General features: G+C 41.4%; 1 protein-coding gene across 4 annotated transcripts in view; it reads right to left on the reverse strand.

Moving 5' to 3' along the window:
* SHTN1 (shootin 1) overlaps positions 1–25,839 on the reverse strand; it is a 67,297-nt gene that overhangs the window by 6,894 nt on the left and 34,564 nt on the right. For all 4 annotated transcript variants that reach the window (XM_081912731.1, XM_081912734.1, XM_081912732.1 and 1 more), the window contains exons 8-16: positions 25,672–25,766; positions 21,682–21,828; positions 17,936–18,089; positions 14,955–15,063; positions 9,993–10,075; positions 8,662–8,768; positions 7,748–7,801; positions 5,479–5,599; positions 4,634–4,805 (exon numbers count right to left, since the gene is read on the reverse strand). In XM_081912731.1, the coding sequence (XP_081768857.1) occupies positions 4,634–4,805; positions 5,479–5,599; positions 7,748–7,801; positions 8,662–8,768; positions 9,993–10,075; positions 14,955–15,063; positions 17,936–18,089; positions 21,682–21,828; positions 25,672–25,766 (1,042 nt within the window). The remainder of the gene's footprint in view (positions 1–4,633; positions 4,806–5,478; positions 5,600–7,747; positions 7,802–8,661; positions 8,769–9,992; positions 10,076–14,954; positions 15,064–17,935; positions 18,090–21,681; positions 21,829–25,671; positions 25,767–25,839) is intronic.

Genomic DNA, 25,839 nt, shown 5'->3' on the forward strand with positions numbered 1-25,839 from the left:
TACGTAAGCTTTCTCTCTAACCTAAATGAAAGCATAATGGAAAGGTAGGGTGGTCAGTACAAAAGGAGGGCTTCATTCAGTGTTCTCAGCATGTAGGTGGAAACACATTGTGGCCAAAAGACCAAAAGAGAAACCATGGATTTGCAGCGGTTAAGCTGTAAGCAAGCAGAATTGGACAAGACTGTTTGGCTGCTTATGAGGCGTGAAAGTTAAGGCACCTAAACTTGCAGTGCTCATGCTTTGGGATGCATAAATCAACTGGGAAATGTCTTAACTCTTCTTTTCAACTGCAAACTGTATCTTTTAGCCTTCTTTTTATAATTTAACAACAACCAGGATAACCACCAGTTTCTTCCAGGCCGTCAAAATCAGTGCAAAAGCATTACAAGTTTTTTTAGGCACTGAAAAATAGAGCAAATTGCAAGAACACTAAATAAATGGGCTGTTGGAGGAATACAATGACACGGCACATGATTTGTTCATTCCTGTTGTTGCTTACAAAACAGTTGACAATTTCTGAAATGCCTCCCCCCCCCCCAAGGCTTTGAAGTAATATTATAACAGCAACATGCAACAACACTAATCTGGTCTTTCTTGGAAAAACACCCAGGAGAAGATCGTACAAGCTGTTGGGACAACAGACCAAGTACTCTTACAATATTTGTTACAATGAACGCTAAATCTGTTCTGGTGCAACTTTAACCCACTGTCCTTCTCACAGAAGTAGTAGTAATAAAAGTTGTTTGACTTCACCACAGCCTTTCTGAAATTATAGCATGCTGCTCTTTAATCAACTCCATGCTGCAATCCCATGCTGTAACATATTAATCCAACTGCTCTTCTTTGGCTTAAGTATACATAAGTGGGCACAAATTTGCCATTAAACATGGTAGTTCCTTTAGCCTTTGCCTCTCCTTTGTATATTTTAGTCACAATGAATTAGAAATAAGCCTTCTGAAGTTTATATCTAACAGCCAAACTATATGCTATTTTAAACACACTGGCCTGTTTAAACTGGTCAGCTTCATAAACCAAGGAAATGATTATCTCAAACCAGCCCATAGTTTTAAAAAATAAATAAACAGTTTTTAAAATTATTTTTAAAAAGCAGCTGCAGTGCAATCTGATAACAATCAGGACTGTGGAGACAGGGACACACTGCCACTGGTTCTAATTTTTATCAGGATCACAGTCCAAGGAGGAAGGGTGAAAATAAAATCTCTCCCATCTCACTACAGTCTGATCTGTAGTGAGCTAGCCAGGGGGGGAGTCCACTGGGTGCCACGGGGGTCTGTAGTGCGGCACGGTGGCTACTGTGCGTTGGGGGTTGGGATTCTGGGCAGCAAGAGAGCTTGAGGGCAGCGGAGCCACTTCCCATCCCTGAAATCAGCAGCTGCTCTAAAAAAACAACAACTGAACAACAATGGTCTGTTGCTACGCCACTGCCCCCACACCACTGCTATTTGAAGAATCATGGAACACCAAACTATGTGTTCAGTGTAATGCGGAATCTGTCCCTTGTCCTCATGTCACAAAGCTTGACTCATGTTTTGTCAGAATGGTTCTGTCATCCTACTACAGTGCTTATTTGCTATATATCATTGTGTGTGCTCTCTCTCTCTCTCCCTGGGATGTATGGGGTCTTAGGGGAGCAGTAGTACCTCTGGTGGGGGACATGTTGTGCTCCTTTTGGGGAAGTCTTTCCACCTTTGGTCCCCACCCTGCACACAGCTCTCACCTGTGGCTCCTAGAAGCTGTCAGCATTTGAAAGTGGCCACACCCTGGGAACAGCTTCGACTGGCCAGCTAAACCAGGTGAGAGTAGCTGATGGGTCTCAAACCCTTGGTGGGTTAGGGACTTCTCCTGCTTGCAATGACAAGCTCTACAGATTGAGGGGGTGACGCCAGTGGCATAATCCATCGTCTTGCAAGGTAGATGGATGTCAACAATTTCTCTTTGCCACTCTTTAAAAAGTGCCACAGAGTTTTGTACAATTATACACGCCTACAATATTTAAACAGTGACTCATGCAAACATAGATGCAGGGAATGCTCATATAAACAGGGCAGCCAAGTACAAAACAAGATAATGTGACTATAAGGCATTTGAGCAAACCCAAGAGGGTTTAAATTGGCAAAGGTTCCACAAGAAAGCAAGCCCTAACCCCAAAATTCCCATGTATGGCAGCTACTTTAGCCTAAAGGGGCCATCTAAGGACATTCAGCTGAAAGCAAATCAGGTCTTGAAACCTGTTGCACCTCTGCAACAGACTGTTTCTAATGTGTATCTATAAATATAAATTAGACTGCAATTCTTTAAAATACTGATCAGTGTCCTCTTGTTCTGGCAACACCTAAGTGGCCCTTGTAGCAGTTGCTCTTTGTAGCCCCCACAGAAGTGTACTCCCCTAGTTAGCAGTAGATTCTGAAAGGCTACTCAGATTGCCCCAGGTAAGCATTGCCAAATGGACCCACAATTCAGCAGTTTCATAAATTGGCCATTGTCTACTGGCTGCATGATTAGGTCACACGAAGACTACATTGCCTCTACAAAGCCAGTGACACTTGTTTTATTTTTTAAGCATATAATTTTAAATAAGAAGGTGTCCTTTTTGGTTGTTGCTGAATAGGCAAGCTGCATAATCAACAGAGTTTCACGTATGCTTTTACAGCTCCTAACAACTATGACAGTCGATACAAGATCCTTTTCATGGTCAATTCATCACGCATTCTGGGAGACCTTGGGCCCCACAATTATTTCATTTCCTTCCTTGCAAATGCAATTTCCACTTAGTTTACTAGAATAAAAGGTAGACAAAAAAGGTAGCAAGAGTAAGTAGAATCTTCTGATTAACATTATCCATCCAAAGCAGTGGAAATCCACAGATGAACAAAGCCGTAGTTCACAGAAAAACAACAACTCATCCCTGAACTAAATTGCCTTTGTGTTTCACTAGTGGCTCACAAATGCAACAATAATGATGTCAAATTAAACACATTTAATCGGAAAGATAGAAACTCAGTAATCTTTTATCAGGGATGTGTGAATGAGAAGAAACAAAATACAACTGGAGAGAGCTATTTCCTTTCAAAACATACTTTAAAAAACACACATTTAAGACAGAATGAAATGAAAACCATAAAAGCAAGAGAAATAAGAAATAAGGTTTTTAGCCTGTTTTTACGAATGATAAAGGAAGCACACAAAAATAGGCGTGAATTGAATTTCCACTTCATTTGCTGAGATTTACCCCTTTGAACTATGAGATGCAGTTGTTTGAGAATAGGTGTTCCTTTTTCAACTGATAGAACAGGAAATCAGAGGTTTAATTAACCATGATTATAACATTTTGCTGATCTGATTTGTCTCACCTATTTCCTTTTTTCCTCTTTAAGTAATAAACTGCCTAACATCCTGGAAAGAGGACCAAACGGAAAGCATCAGAGAAGTTTATAGAAAGCTGGGGATTGTTATAAAACAAACTGACCCTCGGCCGGATCTGTCTGAAGTGTGCATTTCTGAAGCAGGATTAACTCTTTGATGATTAAACAGCACTTTGAAAGAAAATGTACAGTCAGGTAATACCTTGGGCAAACCAAACTGCGGATTTATTCAGCCAAACAGATGGAAGCTTCAAAGCTCTTGATCACAACACCTCCAGGTAGCTCAGAATTCTGTTTACCGCTGATTAAAAGTTGCATTGCCAGCTGCATCTTAGGCAAAGAAAATACACATATTCCTGGCAAAATTGAATATGCATTGCTGCTGCTGAGATATATTGTCTAATTAGTTAATGGCTAATTTGCAGTAGTATAATTCAGTTATTCAGGACTGTGGCAACCCAAGAACTGCAGCTGACATTTAAATGGGAACATGTATACATCCCAAACACTGAAAAATGAAATACAAATAAGAGACAGCATATTATGACATTTAATGATATAAAGAGCGATGTTTCAGTTTTCCATCTTCACAGAGAGTAATGCCCAAAGCCTTTGTTATCTCAACTAGATTAAACTTAGGGCATTAACTAGAAGGCTCTAAGATCCAGCACTGGAATAATTTTTCATGCTCCCAGTTTCCACAGTTGAGATATGCAAGTGCAGTGGTGCCTCGCAAGACGAAAATAATTCGTTCCGCGAGTCTCTTCGTCTAGCGGTTTTTTCGTCTTGCGAAGCACGGCCATTAGCGGCTTAGCGGATTAGCGCTATTAGCGGCTTAGAAAAAGGGGGGGAGGGGGAAAACTCGCAAGAACTCGCAAGATGTTTTCGTCTTGCGAAGCAAGCCCATAGGGAAATTCATCTTGCGAAGCATCTCAAAAACGGAAAGCTCTTTCGTCTAGCGAGTTTTTCGTCTTGCGAGGCATTCGTCTTGCGGGGCACCACTGTGCTTCAGTCTACTTTGGTACAGAAATCATGCAAGTGAATATGAGCAGTAATCACAATCTTTTTTTAAAATGCAAATGTTATTTTCTGCATTGTGCTTGGAAGTCATAGTTTTATACCTGCTGTGTCATACACGTCTAGATCTTCTTGCAATGTCAACCCCTATTTTTGAATGGAGGGGTTTTGAAATACCTAATGACTTTTGATCTCATTGCAAGGGGAATCATCAACAAACATAAACTACTTACTGAATGTCGGAACTTGTGCTTTCAACCATTTTGTGACACTTTTCATCTGACCCCAAAGAACTGGGACCAAGTTCTGCTGCCAGAGTTTTCTTGTTCAATCCAGACTGTGTTTCAATGGAACCCAACACTGGCATAGATTTGGATTCAGAAGAAGCCAATATTCCAATTGGATCTAAAACCCAAAGAATACAGCATCTGCATTATTAAATTACATTATTATACACTTATAGAGTGGCATTGTGCCAAAGCATTAATTAGTCCAGATCAATTTTGATCACTATATGCACCACTTTCTATTGAAGATTGTGCCACTTAAGACACACACACACACACACACACACACACACCCCTTTTCAAGGTTTTCTTCCCTGATGTATCATCTGGATGTGCTCACTTTGGGAAATAATTAGCATTTTATTTGTATGTACATCTGCTTTTGGAACAATGAATAAGGTTTTCTTATTTCCTATGAGTCTGAAATCATATTCCTGATGTACAAGCTTATATGATAACTATCAGTTATTGTTCCTATGATTCACAGGAGTTAATTTACGAACCTATTGGAAAGAAAGCGTATCGGTGGAAAGGATCACAATGGCTTTAGTGTCAGTGTCTGAACTTCAGAGCAGAAGGTTGCCTAGAATGGCTTTACTGAACAATGCTGGGGATGTTAGAGTGCAGCTGTTATGAGACCATAGATCAGCCAGGAAAGCAATCAGAGCTCACTCAATTAATGAGGACTGAAATGTTAAAGGTTTCAAAAGGAAGGCAATTAGACCTTTGGAACAGCATTGAAGAGATAACATAATTCAGTTGCAGGATCAGAAAATATCTTGGTAACTTACTGCTATTATCTTGATCGGTTGTCACCTTCCTGAGCCGCAAAATTCTTTCTAATTCTGTTTCATTACTATCTGCCTCAAGGGATTTTAGGCTTCTTGAACTTGCAGATGTATTCATTGTTTCCTAAAATAAAATATATCAGTAAAATGTTCGGCCATGTGGCAGTCAACAGAAGATGCCATAACCATACATCAAAATTTGCTGGAAAGCATGTAATCCTGACTTGGTTACCAAAAATTATTCATACATGGGGCTGCCCTTGAAGACTACATAAAAAGTCCAGTTGGCTCAGAATATAGTAGCCTGATTATTGACTGGAACGGGTCACTTGGAACTTATCTCAACAGCATTAATGATAATAATAATAAATTCACTCCTTGTTTGTTTCTATGTACAATTCAAGCTGATGCTTTCAACCTACGAATGGCTTGGCACCAGGATATACTGTTGCATACTGGTGACACTTTGCCCCAGTTCTCCCAATGACCACTGCCAGCAGCTTCATATAGACATCAAATAACACTGGAGACAAAATTGTGCAGTGTCCCCCAGAGATCAACTAACAGAGTGTTAAGGCACACTCACCTAATGCTACTTTTTGGAACCGACCCTGTAAGCAGAAGTGAAAGCACCATAAAACAGTGCCCTCAGCTGCTGACTCATAGAGACAGTCCAAGATGTTACAATGATCAATGGCATCAGAAGCCACCAACAGATTCAGCAGAATCATCAGGGTTACACACCCTTGTTCCTCTCTTGAAGGAGGTCCTCTATCAGGAATACAAAGGCTAATTCTGGTCTGAGCTCAGAGCTGGAATGGGTCAAGATAATCAGCTTCATCCACAAGCATCTGTAACTGAATCCCTACCACCATCTCAATCACCTTGCCTAACAAAGGTCTATTGATAACTGGGCAGCAGCTGGAATAAACCTCTGAGTCCAGGGTTGGGTTTTTTCAAGAATGGCCATATCACTGCTTCCTTTAAGGAAGTAGGAACCACCCTATCACACAATGAAGTGTGATCTACCCAGTTAACCTTCCATGGCAGGCACCAACCAGCCAATGGGCATATGTTGAGAGCATGTATTAAGCCACACAACTGCAAATTCTTCAAAGGGAAGAGTTAGTCTCCTTCCCCATGGAACTGGTGCGGGGCCAATACTAAACTGCATTTCCTAGCCTGCACATGTAAAACCTCAATTGTGCTCATGCTTCTCTTGACTATTGGGAAGAAAATGGAAAATGCAACACATTAATTCTTAAAATTGGCACATCTTTCAAGTTTTCAGCAAAACAGCACTTAATTCCCAATGTTTCCTTCAATTAACTTAAATCCTGCATTTTGTTAGTATTCTGAATTTAACAGAGGAGGCATATTATTAACACGTAACTCCTTGGTATTGTGCTCATGCTACAGATCTAGTAGCAAAGGAAATAAAGTAAGGTGTTTTACATCAAGCTTGAAATGGAACAAATTAATATCACTTTGTTTACAACAATTATACGGAGACCTACACAAAATGCATAATTAGCACAGTAACAATATGCATATAAGGATTTAGCTTTACACCTCCCAACCTTATTTTTCCTGTCTCACTGTGCTAATGACTAGCCTGGCGAATGCACTAGAAGTTGGTTTTATCGAGTGTTCCTTTTACTTTTCATAGTGAAGCGATTTGCATGGAACCAGTTAGATCTATTAGAGCAGGTACTAAGATTCAGCTGGAATTAGGCAGGCGTAAATCTGTCAATTTCAGTTTCTCATTTTCCCAATCTTAAATTAGGTTCTCCACATTTCCATATTACTTTGTGATTTCTAAAAAAGGTCTCCTCAGCATGTAAGTGCCAATTTCTCCTAATGTACACATTTTTGAATACAATTTCCCCTGATATAGTGCATTTTTAATGTTATTTTCACACATGTATGCATTATATACACACTTTACCCTAGTATATTAATTTTTATACCCATTGCTTGCTGGATAACGGCACTGTAAAATTTGGAGAAACACAAAATTTGAATGATGGGCATGTTTCAGAAAGTGAGAATTAGGTAGGTTCACCATTAAATGTGATCTGATGTGAATTCCCCATCATTAGGTGAAATCTTTGAAATGTCATATGAGCTTGCATAATTAAGTAAGAAAAAGAAAACATAATTCTGAACATCTGTCTACATCCGCCCATCTTCTTTCCCTTGGGGCACTTTTCAGCAATGACACAAGGACACAAAGTATAATGCAAAGGTTTTTTCTCTCTCTTTTTCTTACCAGAATTCCCTTTAACTCTTTCATTGCACTCTCAGAGGGTTTGGGTACTTCTGGCTGTAAATGAAAACAAAACACCCATCTAGGTAATGTGATTTTGCAGACGTTGACTAAAGCACTTAAGGCGTGCAAAAGAGGAAAACTGGCGGCAAGGCTATTGGAAGAGTGTTTTCACCACAAAGAAATACACTAGACTATGCTAGCTTCCCAGTAGGTGGGTTCCTGTTGCCTACTAGGAGGGAGTGGGGTGGGGTGGAAGGGAGGTTGCTGTGGTGCAAACATGCTGACCAGGAGCACTGAATTGGCTCTGCTGGTGCGTTTACACAACACTGACCTCCCCCCACCTCAGTAAGCAGCAGTGACCTACCTTGCAGGAAGCTAGCGCAGAAATTTGATCTCACCCAGTGACTGCTTCTGAATGAAGTAATAGAAATCAGATGAACCTTAATAGTAGAAAATGGTTTGGGAAACTTTCAAAAAAGTTATTATTTTGCTATCTGCCTGGGTCATCTCCCCTTGAAAGGGGAATCATAACTTAGCTGCATTAACTCTGCAATCCAGGTTGGAGTGTCTCAGTGGCTGTTACCCTCCTTTCCTCCTGCCCAACATAATCAACCCCATTCCTTCTGACAGATTATGGCAAGCTCCTGCTTTCACAGGCGTTAGCTAGGGGTCAGTTTGAAGAAATAGTTGGGAGAGTGAGCCTGCCCCTCTGATTACTTTTTAGCAACCTACAGTTTATCTATCAATAGGCAGGGATGATGAGAGTTGTAGTCCAACAATATTTTGGGACTTAAGGTTGAAGCACATTGCACTAGAGGAGCTTCAGGACACTTCTACTCTCCTGGAACAGAGCATGTATTTTATAATAACACAGTTCTCCCCCGGCATGTTTTACACGCAAGTTGTTAACAAACCTTTGTCTTAGAACGGTTGGTCTGATTAACAGGTCTAAGGTGAACCCCCTTTTTAATTCTATCCATCATTTCTTCAACAGCTTGTCTCTTCAGGTCTGATACTTCTCCTGTTGCAAAACAACAAAAAAGTCAAATTACTTTCTTTCAGGAGGTTCCTTCCTTTCATTGTAAATTGAGGAAAACAAAGAGCCAGAAAGAGCCTTCCTGACTCACACTGCTTAAGAATATTGATTTCCAAACCGTACTAAAGAAGTTATAAGGCTAGAATTAAGGATGGGATTTGGAAGGGAAATGGTTATTTTATTATTTTAATATATTTCATATTACTTTGCCACTTTGCCAGCTCATATTAGGTGCTCATGCTACTACTCACTCAATGCTTTGACTTGCTACCAAGTTAACCTGGAATTCTACTAGCAGTTTTTGATTTACAAAAATAAGGTGGGTCCAAAAAATATACATCTCAAGTGTCAAATGCCAAGGTGAACAGATGCCATCTTCAGCATTTACTGAAAGCTGTATAATGAAGGTGTCAGATACACCTCTGTGGGGAGGGAGTTCTACTGATTAGGGGCTGCCACAGTGAAGACTGTGGAGATGGTGGTTCAAAACCTGAAGACACACAGCTACTGCCCTAAATTGGCTCCCTGCTGCACACATTTGCCCTCCAACACGCGGAAGGCCACGGGAGATGGGCACTGGGATATGGATGGAGCTAGTGTACACAATCCTGATCTCCTCCTCATTGCTTGAATGACTGAAAAGGGCTAAAGATGGTTCTTACAATTCAAGAACATAGGAGCATAATAGCCCTGCTGGATCACGCCAGTGGTCCATCTAGCCCAGGCACCCCAAACTCAGCCTTCCAGATGTTTTGGGACAACAACTCCCATCATCCCTAGCTAACAGGACCAATGGTCAGGGATGATGGAAATTGTAGTCCCACAACATCTGGAGGGCCACGTTTGGGGATGCCTGATCTAGCCCATCATCCCATTCTCATAGTGGCCAATCAGATTTCAGCATGACCCGAGCACGGGAGCACTCTTCTCTCCTATGGTTTGTAGCAACTGGTATGCAGAAGCATTACTACCTTGGTTCATGTAGACAGAGCATAGTCATCATGGCTAGCAGCCATTGATAACCTTATCCTCCATGAATTTGCTGAGTCCTGTTTTAAACCCATCCAAGATGGTGGCCATCACTACCTCTAACGCAAAAAGGTTCCATAGTTCCGATGATGAACTGTGTGAAGTGAAATGAAAAGCTCAGATATCACCTTATTGCACTAGGAACAAGGTTCATTTTGCTGGGAAGAATATGTGCTGTACCTGAGCCTTGCTGAGATGCCTTTTCTTTCTTCGCCATGCTGCTATTTGCATGAGACTTCTTACGAATCATTGACATCAGCGACCTTTCACAAAGTAAAGATGGAAGACAGTCACTCAAGCTTTCTCTTGAACCTGACACCTGCACTTTCAGAACCAACTTAGCACGCTTAGTTGCCCGTAGTCTCGTCTGATGAAAAGGTATAACAAACACATGTAGGATCGTGGCCTGTTCCTATGACATGCATTGTGGAAAGAGTTGGCATTAACCGACAAACAGCTAAGCTTTCTAATTGACATGAGTGTTCAAACACTTCCAGGCAGAGGCAGAAATGTCACACCTCCTTAAATTTTTTTTAAAAAAATACACCGAACGTATTATTTGTTATACGATTGCTGTTGACAAGGCATAGTGCAAAACACTCAAGATCTGAATATTAAAAGGTAACATGGCACCGTGACATGTGTGACAAAATAAAGCCTTCTCACACAATAAAAAATTGAAGGGTTAGGAACGTTAACATAACGCATTACACTCCAGAGAACAATGCCACCCAGCAGGGAGCCTCTATATTGTCCCCTCGTTTCGACAGTATGTATTTGCTGGAATAGGGCTACTGGTAAACAAACAAAATGAGAACAGAAAATAAAAACCCTCACATTATCTATGCTTTTGGTTCAATCTGCAAGGCATGATATTAATCTTAAACAGGCGCTGCCAAGTCAATATTTGACCAAATATGAGAGGTTTGCTGTCATTCCTTCCTCCTTTCCTTTTACTTTAATACCAAAAGCTTTCAACGTGCCTTAAAGGGGGGAATAGGGGGAGCTGTTGTTATTATTATGTGTCTGTACCTGGATGTCTTGAGCACCTTTTAAAATGCTAAATGGCAGGCAAATGAATAAATCAATCCAGTGATCTTTGAAACAGCCACCACAATTGCCTGCAATGTTTGGAGGATAAGCACATTTGAGAACGGCAAGAACACTTCCAAAGCATAAAGGCTAACCTGCATGACAGGTTGCATGCTGATTAAATTGAAATTGACCAATTTTCATTCTCTGTGTTAAAAAGGATCAAAGTGTGCCCCAACCATATTTTATCCTTTGTGAAGTATGCCAGTGACAATAGTGCAATGTCTATTACAAGTATAATGGACAGAAAGGATGCCTATCCCCGTCTCTCTTAAAAGGAATCTAGATGCATTTATTTATCTATTTTAATTTATTTATTTTCCATTCTCCCTCCATGAGATCAGAGAAGTTGATGGTATAACAACAAACACACACACACTATAAAATATGAACAAATTGAGAAAAGAGTGAGGACATGAAGTGGTGGGGCCGCCACAGAAAAAGCCCTTTCACACACTATCAGCGTATGAATCACTGAAGAGGCAGCTGGAAGATCTGAATTCTTGGGCAGGATTGTACAAAACAAGTTGGTTCTTCAAGTACCGTGGTTCCAAACATATATGTACCTGCATATGGCCTCTTTTTATTCTTTTTAAGAAAGCCCATCCCACACACTGGTGGAGGAAGAGGTGTGCAGGGGGAGCGCCTCGTCCCTGGCAGCGCGATCCTGGTGGGGTGTCATCGCGGCTGCTCCCTTCCGCGCTCGGTGCCCTGCCTCTACGGGTGGCACACCCCAGGATGCACGCAAGCCCCGCCTCTGCCTGCTCTCCGCCCCCTGGTGCCGGAGCATGAAGCTCCACCATTGATCCCACAGAAACAAAAACAAAAGCAACATAACCAAAACTTTAACACATTGACAAGGCAACAGAAGAGGAGAGGTACATGAGCAAAAGGCTGTTTGGTCTGCAGGAGGGCTTTGCCACCTAAAACTTTCTATCATGTAAAGAAACAACTGCAATTAACTGGATAACTCCTGTTTCTTTGGCCAATCATGTTATCATAGCAAGTGAGAGCAATTGATGGGGTGTTGCATTGACAGCAGGACATTACTCAATTTGTTTAATGGATCACTTTAAAAAAATTCCTTTATTGTGAGTAAACAATTTTACAATCTCCTAATTTAACACCTTTACAAAAACAAATTTACAATTTGTTAATTTAACACCTTGAAATGGTGTAATTGGTGTGATTTTTTTTTTGTATATACTGGACTTATTAATAAGACTTAGCTGACCCAATACTTTATGGAAGGAGAAAGAATAAACAGAATTCCTTTCAGCTTACCCCCACCCCCATAAAGACAGCCACTTGACCTGTGAATAGAGACTTATTAGAGACTAAAAATGAAAACACAAATGCCAGTGTTAACCTCAAAAGAATTAAAGGACATTGTTTTGTGTAGAAATGAGATGGCTTGTATATCAACTACATGAAAGTTCAGAATGATTTAAAAGACCAGCATGAAGATGCATATAAAAGAATTGCTAAATAAGGTAGATGGTTGGAGGAACACAAGACTAAGTCTAGGGTGTGGGAAGGGAGTAAAAGAGAAAATATTTTTCCCATTAAGCACTTAATATCTTCTTTATTAGTATGTAATACTAAAATCAAAGTATATATACTAGAATCAAAGTATATAAAGCTAGAATCAAAGCCCTTACCAACTTCAATCTCACTACCAGGAACCAGACAAAAGTTAAGGGTTAATTAAGTTTTACGTTAATAGTTTAATCAGTGTGTCTAGCAGACTATCTGATGGAAATATAGCTACTATTCTGAGATATTAGTAACTGTGCTCATCAAATGTAAGAAAGCATGCAAAAAATCTTCCATAATCTGTTATCAATTTTAGATCTGGTATGTTTTAGGTTACATAAAAAATAATAAAAATAACTAATAATAACCCCCATCATTCTGCCTGGACACTGAGGTCCAGCACCAAGCACCTTCTGGTGGTTCCCTCATTGTGAGAAGTGAAGTTACAGGGAACCAGGCAGAGGGCCTTCTCGGTAGTGGCGTCCACCCTGTGGAAAACCCTGCCATCAGATGTCCAACAGATAAACAACTATATGACTTTTAGAAGACATCTGAAGGTGGGGGGACATTTTAATGTTTGATGTTTTATTGTGTTTTATATTTTTCTGGAAGCCGCCCAGAGAGGCTGGGGCAACCCAGTCAGATGGGCAGCATATAAAGAACAACAACAATTTCATTATTTATATCCCACCTTCTGGCTTGGTTTCCTTACAGCATATATAAAACCACAATAAAACATCAAACATGAAAAAACAGAATATCTTAAAGAGACAATAAATAGCTTTATAATGATTTAAGATATCATTCATTCAGTTGTTGAAAACGCGAACCTACAGTGTGCCTTCATCCAGGCTTTAGATCATGTGTGAATATTATTCTGCATTAAGCACTTCATAGATTTAAAATGGATTATACTCCTGCCTGGTTTTGGAATACCACAGAAAGGCTTTTAAGAGATACAGTACTGAGCACACTGGGAGCATGGCATGCAAAGAATCAACGGAGTAGCAGTTCTCTTCAAATAGACCTAAATTGCACTGGAAGTAAATAAAGCAGTTGGGCTGAGTAAAAAGATTAAGCAAATCACATGAGGCAAAAGGAAGGTGGAAACAGGAGGCTTACAAAACAGGGCTATTTGGGAGTTCATGTGACTGAATTGGATGCTTTATGGCAGGCTAGGTTTCCATTAAAACTGCACATATTTAAGTTACACATTGATACATGCATTGAAAACCACTCTTGTTCATAAAGTTTGGAATAATAAATTGCAAGGAAGCATTCATCCTTACATTTCCCCCCCTATGTTATAATGTCTGTTCTTGCTGAATGCTAAGCACACGCAGCTAACAATTACTATGTTTTAATGGGTTTGGATTCATGCAATGTCCCAGGACCCCTGTAAACCATCTGCCATAATTTTGCTTTGAGACAAAGAGAATAACTCCCAACTTCTTAATGACAGTGCATGGCTGATTCCTGAGATCAACTGCATATGGGCAGCGGGATATACTGCTAGTAGATTGGATGATTAATATAATTATAGAATTTTAGAGTTAGAAGGGACCTTGGAGGTCATTTAATCCAGCTTCCTGTTATAATGCAGGATCTTTGAAAGATGGTTGCCCAGCCTCTGACCAAACACCTCCAGCAAAGAGCTCACCAACTCCCAAAGCAGACAGGTATTAACAGCCTGATTGTCCTGGAGAATGGGTTATGCAACAGGTTAAAATTGTAGAAATTACATATGAACTGATTATATGTATTTGAATTTGGTTTCATCCAGTCACCCAACCTGTTTTTCTTCCTAGGAGGCAAAAGTGCATGTTTATCCTCAATATGCTTATAATTAACTCCTAAAACAGGGGTCGGCAAGGTTTACCTTACCTGGGCCGGATCACTCCCGCGGAGATTGTGGGTCGGACTGGCGCAGCGCCGGAAATCGTGTCTGTGCATGTCTGCGATGCCAGAAATCGCTTCTGCGGATGCCCAGACGCCGAAAATCACACCTGTGCAGAAGCGATTTGGGGCATCTGCGCATGCACAAAAGCAATTTCTGAAGCCGTGGAAGAGACCTGTGCCGGGTTACCGCAGCGCGCCAGGACTCGGCTCAGTTCTGGGGCGGTTCGTTGGCTGGTTAAACAGCCTCCATGGGCTGCTTCTGGCCCATGGGCCACACCTTGCCGACCCCTGTCCCAAAATCATATACTTCTGACCAGGAGCAGTGGGCAGAGAGGATCACAGCAATGCAGCAGTAGCACTGCTGCCGCTTACCAGAAGGGAAAGGGAGAGGAGAGAGGTGGTGAGGAGCATGGCACTGTGAGGGCACACCTATGGAGACAATCCAGTTCCCCCGCCACTCACCTGCACAGCTCTGACCTCCCTGCCACCTGGGTAAGTGGTTGCAATGTCACTATCAGGAGGCCAGGGCTGTAATGCAACCCCTTCATCCTGGCCACTCATGCTTCTATCTAAGCAAACAGTGTTAAGAATCGGTAAGTATATAATTTTACTTACCTTATTGGATTTGGAGGTGGAGGAGGAAGAGGAGGAGGAGGAGGAGGAGGTGGTGGTGGTGGTGGTATAACATTTTCTGATTGGTGTATTCTTTTTTGAAGCTCTTCAACTGCACAGAAACAAAATCGAGTCCTCAGCTAAAATGCTCATCTATCCGTGTGTATTTAAATGATGCATGCAGGGGGTTGGCAAAATAAAAAGCAAGTCCTATAAAATGCAAATGGATTAACAGTCCAATGGACTATCTGAAACCCCAGATACAGCTTGTCAGAATCAATTAGGTACTGAGAGTCAGTAAGTAAGTATCCTATACAGAAATAATTTCACATTGTAAAAAACAACAACCCTGCATTTTGGAGATTTTATTAAAATATCTAGGATGCCTCTCTCTTCTATCACTGTCTGTTTTCTTATTATCTTAGTATTTTTGTGAGGAGAAAATGTCATCACGCTGCCATTTGTGTGGCTGTCAACAGGTGACCATGCAAACTGTATATAGCATGATAGCAAGTGGACCAATAGCAAGAAAAGCAAGCAGACAACTCGATTGAGCAGGATGGCAGAGCAAGTTGATGAGTGAGCAGGCAGCGAGGTGGCCCAGGCAAGTCTTCCCACGTTCCCTATTTTACCACTGCCACCTGCCTGTTTGCTCAAGTGTCCAGGCAGCCAAGTGGCTGGGTCCAGGCAGGCTTTCACACGCTCCCTGTCATTGTCACACACACACACACACACACACACCACAGTTCACCCAAAACTCCCCCCCCCCACAGCTTGCCCTCAAATCCAAGAGCCCACTGGAGAGGGGAATGAGGAGGATGAAGTCTTTCCCTTCTTTGCTCTGCACTGCCACCCACTTCCTCCTATAGGTGGGCTTGGTGAGCAACACAATAATAATAATAATAATTTTTTATTTATACCCCCGCCCTCCCCAGCCAAGGCCGGGCTCAGAGCGGCTTACAAGCAATAATAAAAACAAGATGAATGATTACAACACAAGCAGGGACAGCAGTTCCTAGTGCTATCCTAATGAGGAAGCAAGAATTTTTTTATTGAAGTATGAGAGGAAATGTGATGGCTGTCACCATCATGTGCCAGACTTTTGCTCCTGAAGGTAAAGAAGCTGTCTGCTTAGTGGGGATGAAAAGATCTAGATACAGGTTCTTTGCAAATAAAGGATCACTGAAGTCAAATGAAAATGTATGGATTCCATAGAATCCATACATTTCTCTCTTTTTCCACTTCTCTCTTTTTTCTGAGTTTGTGGGTCCAACTTAATAGTGTCCTTTTCGGCTGGTCTCTGTTGCTAAACTTGGACGATAAATCTAGGACACACAATTGCATGCTGGGAAAAGCAACCAGCTTTGGCTCTTAAAACTAAATGTTTTTGTACTGATAACTGGTTTTCTTTACTCGTATTTCATAATACGTAGCTCTGGTGGGCATGCTACCACTTTGAAATCCCTGAAGAATCATTAGTGGCTTCTTCCTTCTCACTTTTTGATACAGTAAACAACCATTATTTTTATCGTTCAGATAATAGCTGAATGTGGCAGCCATTAAAGGACGCCATCAAGTTGAAATGTAGTCAATACATATACTCAGGTAATTTATTTCGTGTCCTATAGTGGTCCCTGAGTGGGTTCCCTTGGTAATTTCCATAGGTTTTCCAGTCACTTTACAAGGCTGTGATTAATTTAACACACAACACTGTAAAACAGTTTTAGGACCTTGCACAAAGGCATTAGTATGTTTTTCTTTTGACATTTTCCATCCACGTAATCCAGCTGCTTTAGGATAGTTAAACAGTACTTCCCCTGCTGGTAACTGTATTTTGAATTTATTAAGAAATGGCAATCTTAGATAAAGAGTAGTAAATTACAGTTTTTAGCATTTAATAGGTACGATGCTGTAAGCTGGTCAGGCACCATCCTGGCAAATAAGTCTTTGGTAACAACTAAATTACAGTAGTTTATCCATACTGTATGCATTCTAAGTGGTTTTGTCAGTGCTCCTGATGTCTTGCTTTAGCCTATAAACTGGACAAATAATAGCCAGCAAGTCAGACAGTTTCTACAGTCAGATAGTGAGGGGTAAGTGTTTTGCCTGATGTGCAGGGAATTAGACACGCAGCTCCCATGGATTTTAGCCATTAACACCCATGGGAGTTGCAAAGCTAATTCCTTCTGCATAGCCTTCGACACAGCATTTACTTTTTAAAATGTCAGTCGCACAAGGGCACATAACGTGTTGTTGCTTCCCAACTCTCACTGCAAAGCGCTAAATCATTTCTTCGAATATACTAATAACTTCTGCAACTAGAATGTCGTGAGGATATTTTTTCTAATCCCTATGTGACTTCTGCATTTGGAAGAAAGAATACCAACTGAGTGAATACAAAAGGGTTAGACAAGGTGACGTGATGCAACTTAAGTCCTGCTGGTTTGAATGGGGAATAAGTGCACCTAGCTAAGGCTGCAATCCAAACTCACTCACCCCTGCCTGTGGAGCAACTACATCCACAACCCAGCCACTCACGGTGGCCATAGAGAAAGCGGTGGGAGAACAACCAAGCCCTGCACAAGCTCCAGGCTGATGCACTGATAGGGTGCAGATCAAGTCCAGTGCTGGCCAAGTTCCTCACTGCCCTTAGAACACCCTGTTCAGGGACTTTCCAATGGTGGGAATATCACCAACAGGCCTCTCTACCCCTCAGCCAGGTGAAATGAGCAGTGGGATGCTTCCACTCAATCCAAAACACACACAGAGAGAGAGCCTGGTGTATGGGGCAGTTGGATTGCTTTCTTTTGTAAACATACATTACAAAACACATATTTATGAAGTTCTAGTCACACATAAAGCTTGAAAACTCCGAGCACTGATTATCATGAAACAACATGGTTATGTTTTAACATTTAATTCTATCTGTTTTACATCCATCGTACTAAGATTGAATATGGTATCAAATTTATTCAATATTTTACCTGAATGCTTTAGGTTTTTAACTTTTTCTTCAGCACTCTGGTATTTTTCCTCTAATTCCTTTTTATCTTCTTCTAAAAGTTCTAGCTGCTGTTTAAGGGATTTGATTTCCTTATTCAAGACTTCGTTAGCTAATTGTTCCTCCAGTTCTTCAACCTGTTATGGACAAATACAAAATTGCAATGAAAATCAACACCTTGTTTTGTCCCACCCACCAACTTAACAAAGAAGCACACCCAACCAAGTCAAGCTAATGATTCCCCAGAACCCAAAAAATTATCTGGCAGTAGAAAAACTGGGATCCTGACAATATGTAATAGGAATACAGCCGAACCTTGGATCCCAAACGCCTTGGTATTCGGACGTTTTGGCTCCTGAATGCCACAAACCCGGAAGTGAGTGTTCCGTTTTGCTAATGTGCTTTGGAACACGAATGTCTAACGGGGCTTCCGATTGGCTGCAGGAGCTTCCTGCAGCCAATCAGAAGCTGTGCTTTGGTTTCCAAACGTTCTGGAAGTTGAATGGACTCCTGGAACGGATTCTGTTTGACTTCTGAGGTACAGCCATACTCTAAAAGTTGTTATTCAAACCCAGCGCTTAATGGTTCAAGGTTTAAAAAACATGCTCGAAATGTGGAAGCATTTGTAGCATTTATGGATGTACTGGGTTGTTTGTTTGTTTGATAAATCTGTTCTACTCCAGAATTTCCAAGTTTTATAATGCAATCCTAAGAGTGGTCAGGGGAGAGTGGAATCCATGACTGCATCCTAAGTCTTCCAAGGGCAGATAAACGGAGGAAGAGAACTGACATTTTTTTCTTCCATTTCACACCAACTCCAGGCTTAGAGTAATCATTAATCATAGAGTAGACACATGGAACTCGATAGACTTGAGCAGGCACCCCCAAACTCAGCCCTCCAGATGTTTTGGAACTACAACTCCCATCAACCATAGTCCCAAAACATCTGGAGGGCTGAGTTTGGGGGTACCTGGACTTGAGAAACTCAAGTTCATTGATTTTAGCAGGTCTGCTCTTAGTATGACTTAGTTGGATATTACTCTTTTTTGAAGCTACAGTCTGAACTATTGTACAGTGGTATCTCGGGTTAAGTACTTAATTCGTTCCGGAGGTCCGTACTTAACCTGAATCTGTTGTTAACCTGAAGCACCACTTTAGCTAATGGGGTCTCCTGCTGCTGCCGTGCCGCCGGAGCACGATTTCTGTTCTCATCCTGAAGCAAAGTTCTTAACCTGAAGCACTATTTCTGGATTAGCGGAGTCTGTAACCTGAAGTGTATGTAACCCGAGGTACCACTGTATACTCCACTCTTGTGGCTACAGCATTGGGCATAACTACTACTGAAAACCATGTCACAAGCCAGATTTTATACCTGCAGCATGGTTAATTTCCTGAGATGCCTGACAGTTGCTTAAAATCAGAAAATCCATTCATCTAGCCCAATGTTGGCACAAGCAGTTAATCAAAATATATGAAGAACAGGACAAAAATCTTCCCCTTGGAGAGCCATGAAGATCTCATAATTTGGTTTGTATTCAACTAGAATGTTGTTTTGTCAATTATTATTTTACAAAACACTTCAATTCTGGAGTGCCTAAATGTTTTAAAGAGGATTTAAAAGAGGGGAGCGTACACCTTCTTACATGTTTTTTTTTTTATCTCAAGCAATAAAACACTAATGTAAGTTATTAAACGGTTGCCTTTGTTAAATGTTATTATTTGCACACGCTTTCTTTAACCCCTGCTGTTTGCAATGGGTGAATTATAGAATAGTCAAGCTGAAGGGCTGAGACACGGTAAAATAAAGACCTCTCTGCCCCTGTACACAATTTGAACAAATTTGGAAAACAATCCTTTCCCAGAATCTGGGAATTACTCCCAATGTATAAATACACAAACATGTGTGCATTATGTTTTTGAAGCAATCGCTGCTTTCTTTTTACTATTCCTAAAAATTGGGGAAAATAACATGGCTTCAATTTTAACTATTATCCAAACAACTTAGTAATTGCTTCCAGCACTGTGGATTGCTAAAATATCCACCAAATTCAAACCAATAGAAATCCAAATAATTCATCTCCAGAATATTCCAAATACTTCCGGTGCCATTTGTTCATGTGTGTATCACCTACTTTGCATATGTAGCTTGTTAGCCTGCTTTCTTTCATCAGGACTTAAAAGACAAGGAAACACACTTCCTGTTTATTTGAAGAGATACTCAAAAGCTCCCTCCTCCTTTTAAAGGCCACAGTGTGGTGTCTCAGTGGTCTGCTTTACTTGTTATGCTAGGCCAATCTCTGCCTTAGACAACTGTCTGAGCATGTGGGGCTTCTGGAGAAGAGCTCATGGCCCAGTTCTTTTTACTACTGCACCGTGCCAACCTGCATCAAAAATTGCTCTTAGTTACAGCACCTGATTAGTCTGGAGAGAGCTTAACTATGACTCTGGGTTTTGAGTACATACTAAGGAAAACCTCTGACTTATGGTCCATCCATACTTGTCCCATGATTTCAAGTCACAGGTCCAAGACATTCTTCTTTTTAGCAGCCACTTTCCTTGGGAGAACCCGCTGTTTACTGCTAAATCGGAACAAATGTCAGTTGAGCTTTTTGTGGATTGTTCTGAGTCAGCAGGAAAAAATGGATTTCCCTGGGGAAAGCAATGGGACAAATAAAAGCACTTGGACCCATGGCTTGAAATTACAGTACAAATGGCAGTGTGGATGGGTCCTTAGCTTGCTGCAGCAGCAGCAAAAAAAGGGGGGGACCAGGGAGTTTACAAAACAATTACAAGCTCCTCTCTGGAGACCCAGACATTCTCATTAAGCCAAAGAATCACAGAATTGTAGATTTGGAAGGGACCCAAACGTCTAGTCCAACCTCCAGACAGTCCCGGTCTTCCAGCCCCAGAACGGCTGGCTTAGCCCCTTCAGCACCCACTTTGGAAGGATGGACAGAACCTTCCCCCAATTATTTGTGATGCTGTTACACTGTTAAAGCTTCACTGTGCAGTCCATAATCTCACTAACAATGTCTTGGTGCAGAAGGGGATAGATATTTCACGCTGATTTAGACAACTTTTTAGTTGGACGACCACTTTTAGTATTTCATATTTGTAATGTTTTATTGGCTTTTTAATGCATTTGAAATTTTATTATTGTAAATTGCTTCAGGACCCCTCTGGATGTGTGAAGTGGTATGTCAATGGGATAACCTAAACTAAATTAAACCAACTTGATAACTTACAATCAGAAGTGGCTGGCAAGGTGGGTCGGAGCCACTACCCTAGCTTCCTGACAGGTGGGTCACTGTTGCTTACTGGGAGGAAGAAACTGAGGAGTTGGGGAAAGGGAACCATGCTGCGAACACACTAGCAGGGGTGCTGGATTGCCTTAGTTCAGGCATTCCCAAACTCGGCCCTCCAGATGATTTGGGACTACAGTTCCCATCATCCCTGACCACTGGTCCTGTTAGCTAGGGCTGATGGGAGTTATAGTCCTAAAACATCTGGAGGGCCGAGTTTGGGGATGCCTGGCTTAGTTGGTGTGTTTGCACTGCACTGACCTCCCCACTGCCTCAGCTCTCCCCTTCTCCCTCCCATTAAGCAACAGTGGCCCAAAGCTCTGTCCCACTCAGTGAGCTACTTCTGCTTACTATATATTCTTCAGTTTGGGAAGACAGGTGTCAGAAACAAAGCCACACCACAGTCACTGAAAAGTACAGTGCTTACCTTTTGCTGGTGTTGCAGCCTCTCTTCCTCCAGTATTTGATTCAGCTTGGCATTTTCATCCAGAGCTTTCAAAAGCTGTTCATCAGGGCCAGCATTTTGCAGGAGAAGCTGACTTTGTCGCTTCAGTGTTTTTTGTTCAATAAACATCTACAAAACATGACCAAATTGCAAATTAGATCATTTGCCCAGCATTTATTCAAACCCAGATATATGGGAAATTGGTTATCTAACATCCAGAATCTTGTCTAGAATCTTGTCACCTCCTCTATCTAGGAAACGTTCAGGATCTCAGCAGGTCAATGCTAAGAGCAAATGACTAGACTGTTCCCTAAAGCCTGCCTAGTCTTCTATTAGATTCACTCCAAAGGAAAAAGGCATTATTTTACAATGGTGGAAAAGCTGGAACAGAAGCTTCCTATTCCTCTTAGGAATCTTTATGGAACTGTCTAATTTCAGATCTGTCCCCCACCCACCCCCAAACACTGCCCCATTATTTTTTTTAATATAGTTTCGAATGGCTTGTTTCTGGGCACAGAGAAGTCAGGGGCGTAGCTAGCTGCTCTGGCACCCAGAGCGGCAGGGCGAGCCGCCCACTGGTCTGCACAGGAATATGTGAAGGACGTTTGGGTGATCAGGCATAGATAAATGAAGTTCAGATTACCGTAGATTCCGGTGTATTAGACGACATTTGAACCCCGGAAAATCTTCTCCAAAGTCAGGGGTCGTCTTATACGCTGGGTATGGTTGTGGCAGGTGGTGGCGGCTGGCTTGGAATGGTGACGGGCAGAAGGATGGTAAGAGCCGCCCCCCCTCCATCCCTGGCCGCCTCCCGAAGCAGCAGCAACTGCGGCAGCCTCCCCTTCCCGCGGCAAGGTGGTGCGCAGCATTGGCCGGGACTTGCCGGCCCTGCCACCATGGGACCGTTGGATTCCCGTAGGGAGGGAGGGAGCCGGGAGGGAGGGAATTCCGCCCATCAAACGCCTCACCACGAGCTGCTGCTGTGACGGCAGAGGCAACGGAGGGGTGCGCTCTCTGTCCCTGGCGGTGCTTGGCGGGCAGCCAAACTCTACAATTTAACAGCGAAAGTTGGGGGGTCATCTTATAAGCCCAGTCGCCTAATACATCGGAATCTACGGTAGTTGGGACATGTGCTGTACTGAAATATTATTTCAAATTAATCTTTTATATTTTAAAAATGGTGTCTATTTGAGCACTAACAAAATCCATAACACTTTCCTTTCGTTCCTTATGCTGAAGTTGCTTTCCTACTTCATTAAGACTCCTTCTTAATGAACAACAGATGTAAGACTAAGCCTGGTATCAGAAGGTGAGGGATTTTTTAAAAAATCTATATGAAAGACAATATTGCCTATTTCTGCACAAGGTAGGATCTTCTGTTTACTTTTTCTTTCCATAAAGTAATTATTTAAAAATGACTAAGAAATTCATTTGTAGTGCAGCAAAAGCAGAAATTTGTTTTAGGATTGCTGTATTAGAAACAGAATGCCACATTATTTCTTGTCCAAATTCCATGCTGTTTGTTTACCAGCACAGTAAATAACCACAGCATGGTGGCTGACAAGATTCTTACTATCCATTATATAACTTATTAACACATCATTAAACAAAAACGGAAACGAAATAAGATATCTAGACACTTGCTTGTTTTTACAAACAGCCCATGCACCACTTGAACTGACTATATTCCAAATCTACTGAAATATGACCAGTGCTCTCTGCCCTTTGTCAATCACCTGTCTGCAAATGAGGTAAAATATGGCTGAGTGGTAGATTTTGGCATTTATTGGCTTACACCCTTCAACCTAACAGGTGTTTCAACACTGTCATGATGGATAGTGCTGATCACAGTTCCATAGACAAGGACCTACACTGGAACTAGTTCACGTGAAAAATGTAGTGAAAGAAATAAACACAGAAAGAACAGTGTTGTATGCCAGGTCACCAGGTCATGTGACCAAGCTGAACGGGCTTAGGATGCAGCCTAAATTCCTCTCTTCTGGTCCCGCCCCCAAGAACACCCCTTTTTTGGAACTTACACTGGCCTCAAGACAGGCAGCTGTGGCTTACCTGGCTAAGCCAGAATGAGCAAGTTACAACGATGTATTTTCGGCTGAGTCACGATTGGGGACTTAATGACAGCTGAGACTAAAATCAGCTGATTGAGCAGGAGATCAACTGCATTCTAAGCTGCTCAACCCAGCAGATCTTGCCGTATGATTGGCCCCATAGTATGACAAATATTAGATTCCTTTACAATGGAATTCCTTGGCACTCTCCCTCCAATAAGCTGAATCTTCCATCATACTCTGCAGGTGACAGGTTTCAGATTCTAAGGCTAATGTATTTGTCCCCTGACCTCACCCAATTCCTGTATATGACAACTGAAGCTATGGGGTGTTACATTAATTATAGTCATATAGCAAGTCCCCTTGCTCCCACCCTTTGTGAACTAGGCTATACATAAGAATCTTTTCATAAGTGCAGGTTTTTCAATCCATTTAGAGACACGTCACATATTAATGGAAGAGTTATTACAAAATAACCCAAAGGCCATTAATGCATCTAAATGAGAGTTATTGTGGAGCTCGTCACTAAAAAAGCCCATTGATATCTCTGAATCAATAGCATGCAATCTCATGAGAGGAGCAACATTCTTATACAAGGAGGTCATGGCTGTCGGAAATTATAAGCGTTTTCCTCTACTGTTGAGGGGAGTGGAGGAAGCAGATAACAGCATTTGACCTTTTGTATGCAAATGTTCAATACTGGATTTTAAATACAATGTCTGCCAAGTGTTGCACAATGACAAGGGCATCCTAAGTAACCAAGATAAGTAAAGGCATTGCACTTTAAAAATAACTGTATTATGCACATATTAAATTGTGTATGGAACCTTTATTACTTACACATAGGCAGTCAAATTGAGCAAAATGATAGGCAGGTCAATGGAACTTTCCTAGCTCCCAACCCACATACACCCTCAGTGTCAGGCTGCACCAGATATCGGATATTTTCCCCCATTCTGTTGTTTTCCTCTATTTCTTTGCATTGCTCGTTTAAGAACCTCCCCGGGGTTTTTGCCAACCCCACATGCAGAATCAAATCTGAGACCTGCTGCATGTAAGCCATAACAGAGTTATGGCCCCTCCCTGAAGCAAAAGCTGAGTGCATTTTACAGATTAGGACCCCAACCCACAACCCAGAGAGCATATAGTATATACCACATGAAGCACCATCTTTACAGATAAGCCACATTCAATGCTGATAGATAAGCCACATGGCAAACTTCATAACTGGCCTCCAATTTAACACAATAATTTGTTTCCTGCAAGCCCTTGTGCATACCTAAAAGCATGCACTACACAAAAGGACACCAAAGTGTCACAGAAATATGGTCAAGGCCACAGATGCACTCTAGTCCAACTCTGGGACTAGACACTCTTAAAATGAGCATGATAAATGTACACCCTTCTGCAGAGTGGAAAGAAGACAGTATTTATTTATTTATTTATAAATAAATAAACAGAAGCTGCTATGGAGTAAATGGCCTTTTACTTCAGAAAACCTGTATCAATCTAAAATATACAATTGGGTAGACATACAATCTACAAATACTACAGTTGTGGCATATATATGAACCTTGACAGATTGACTGGACACATACATACAAATGGTCTTAACTGATTTTAATGTTGTATTCTTACATTAAAAAAAAATATTCTGTAAAATATTGACCATTATTGCAAAGGACAAATGATAATAACAAAAATTCCCCCAACTGATGACCATTGTGTCTTGGCTTTTGTTTACTTATGAATACATCCCTCTCCCACCTTATTCTAGACTGTTTGTGTGCTGCACATATTTAATGTCTGTGGCATATATAACCTTCATTCCTTACTTAGGTCATTTTTAAAAATCCATGTTTCAAAACCTGATTTGATCTGTGGATTCTGTTGGCTTACATACCTCCTGTGCAAAGGATTCCGCTCTCTGCCGCAGATCTTTCTCCAATTCAAAGTTTACTTGCAGCTCTTCATATTCTTCTACTGCCAGTACAGACACTATTTAAAGCACAAAAAAGACAAAACAAATCCAAACACACCACAACACATAACAACACACAAAGATGAACAA

Source organism: Podarcis melisellensis (genome assembly GCF_964234715.1).
Source record: "Podarcis melisellensis genome assembly, chromosome: 5".
Lineage (NCBI taxonomy): Eukaryota > Metazoa > Chordata > Lepidosauria > Squamata > Lacertidae > Podarcis > Podarcis melisellensis.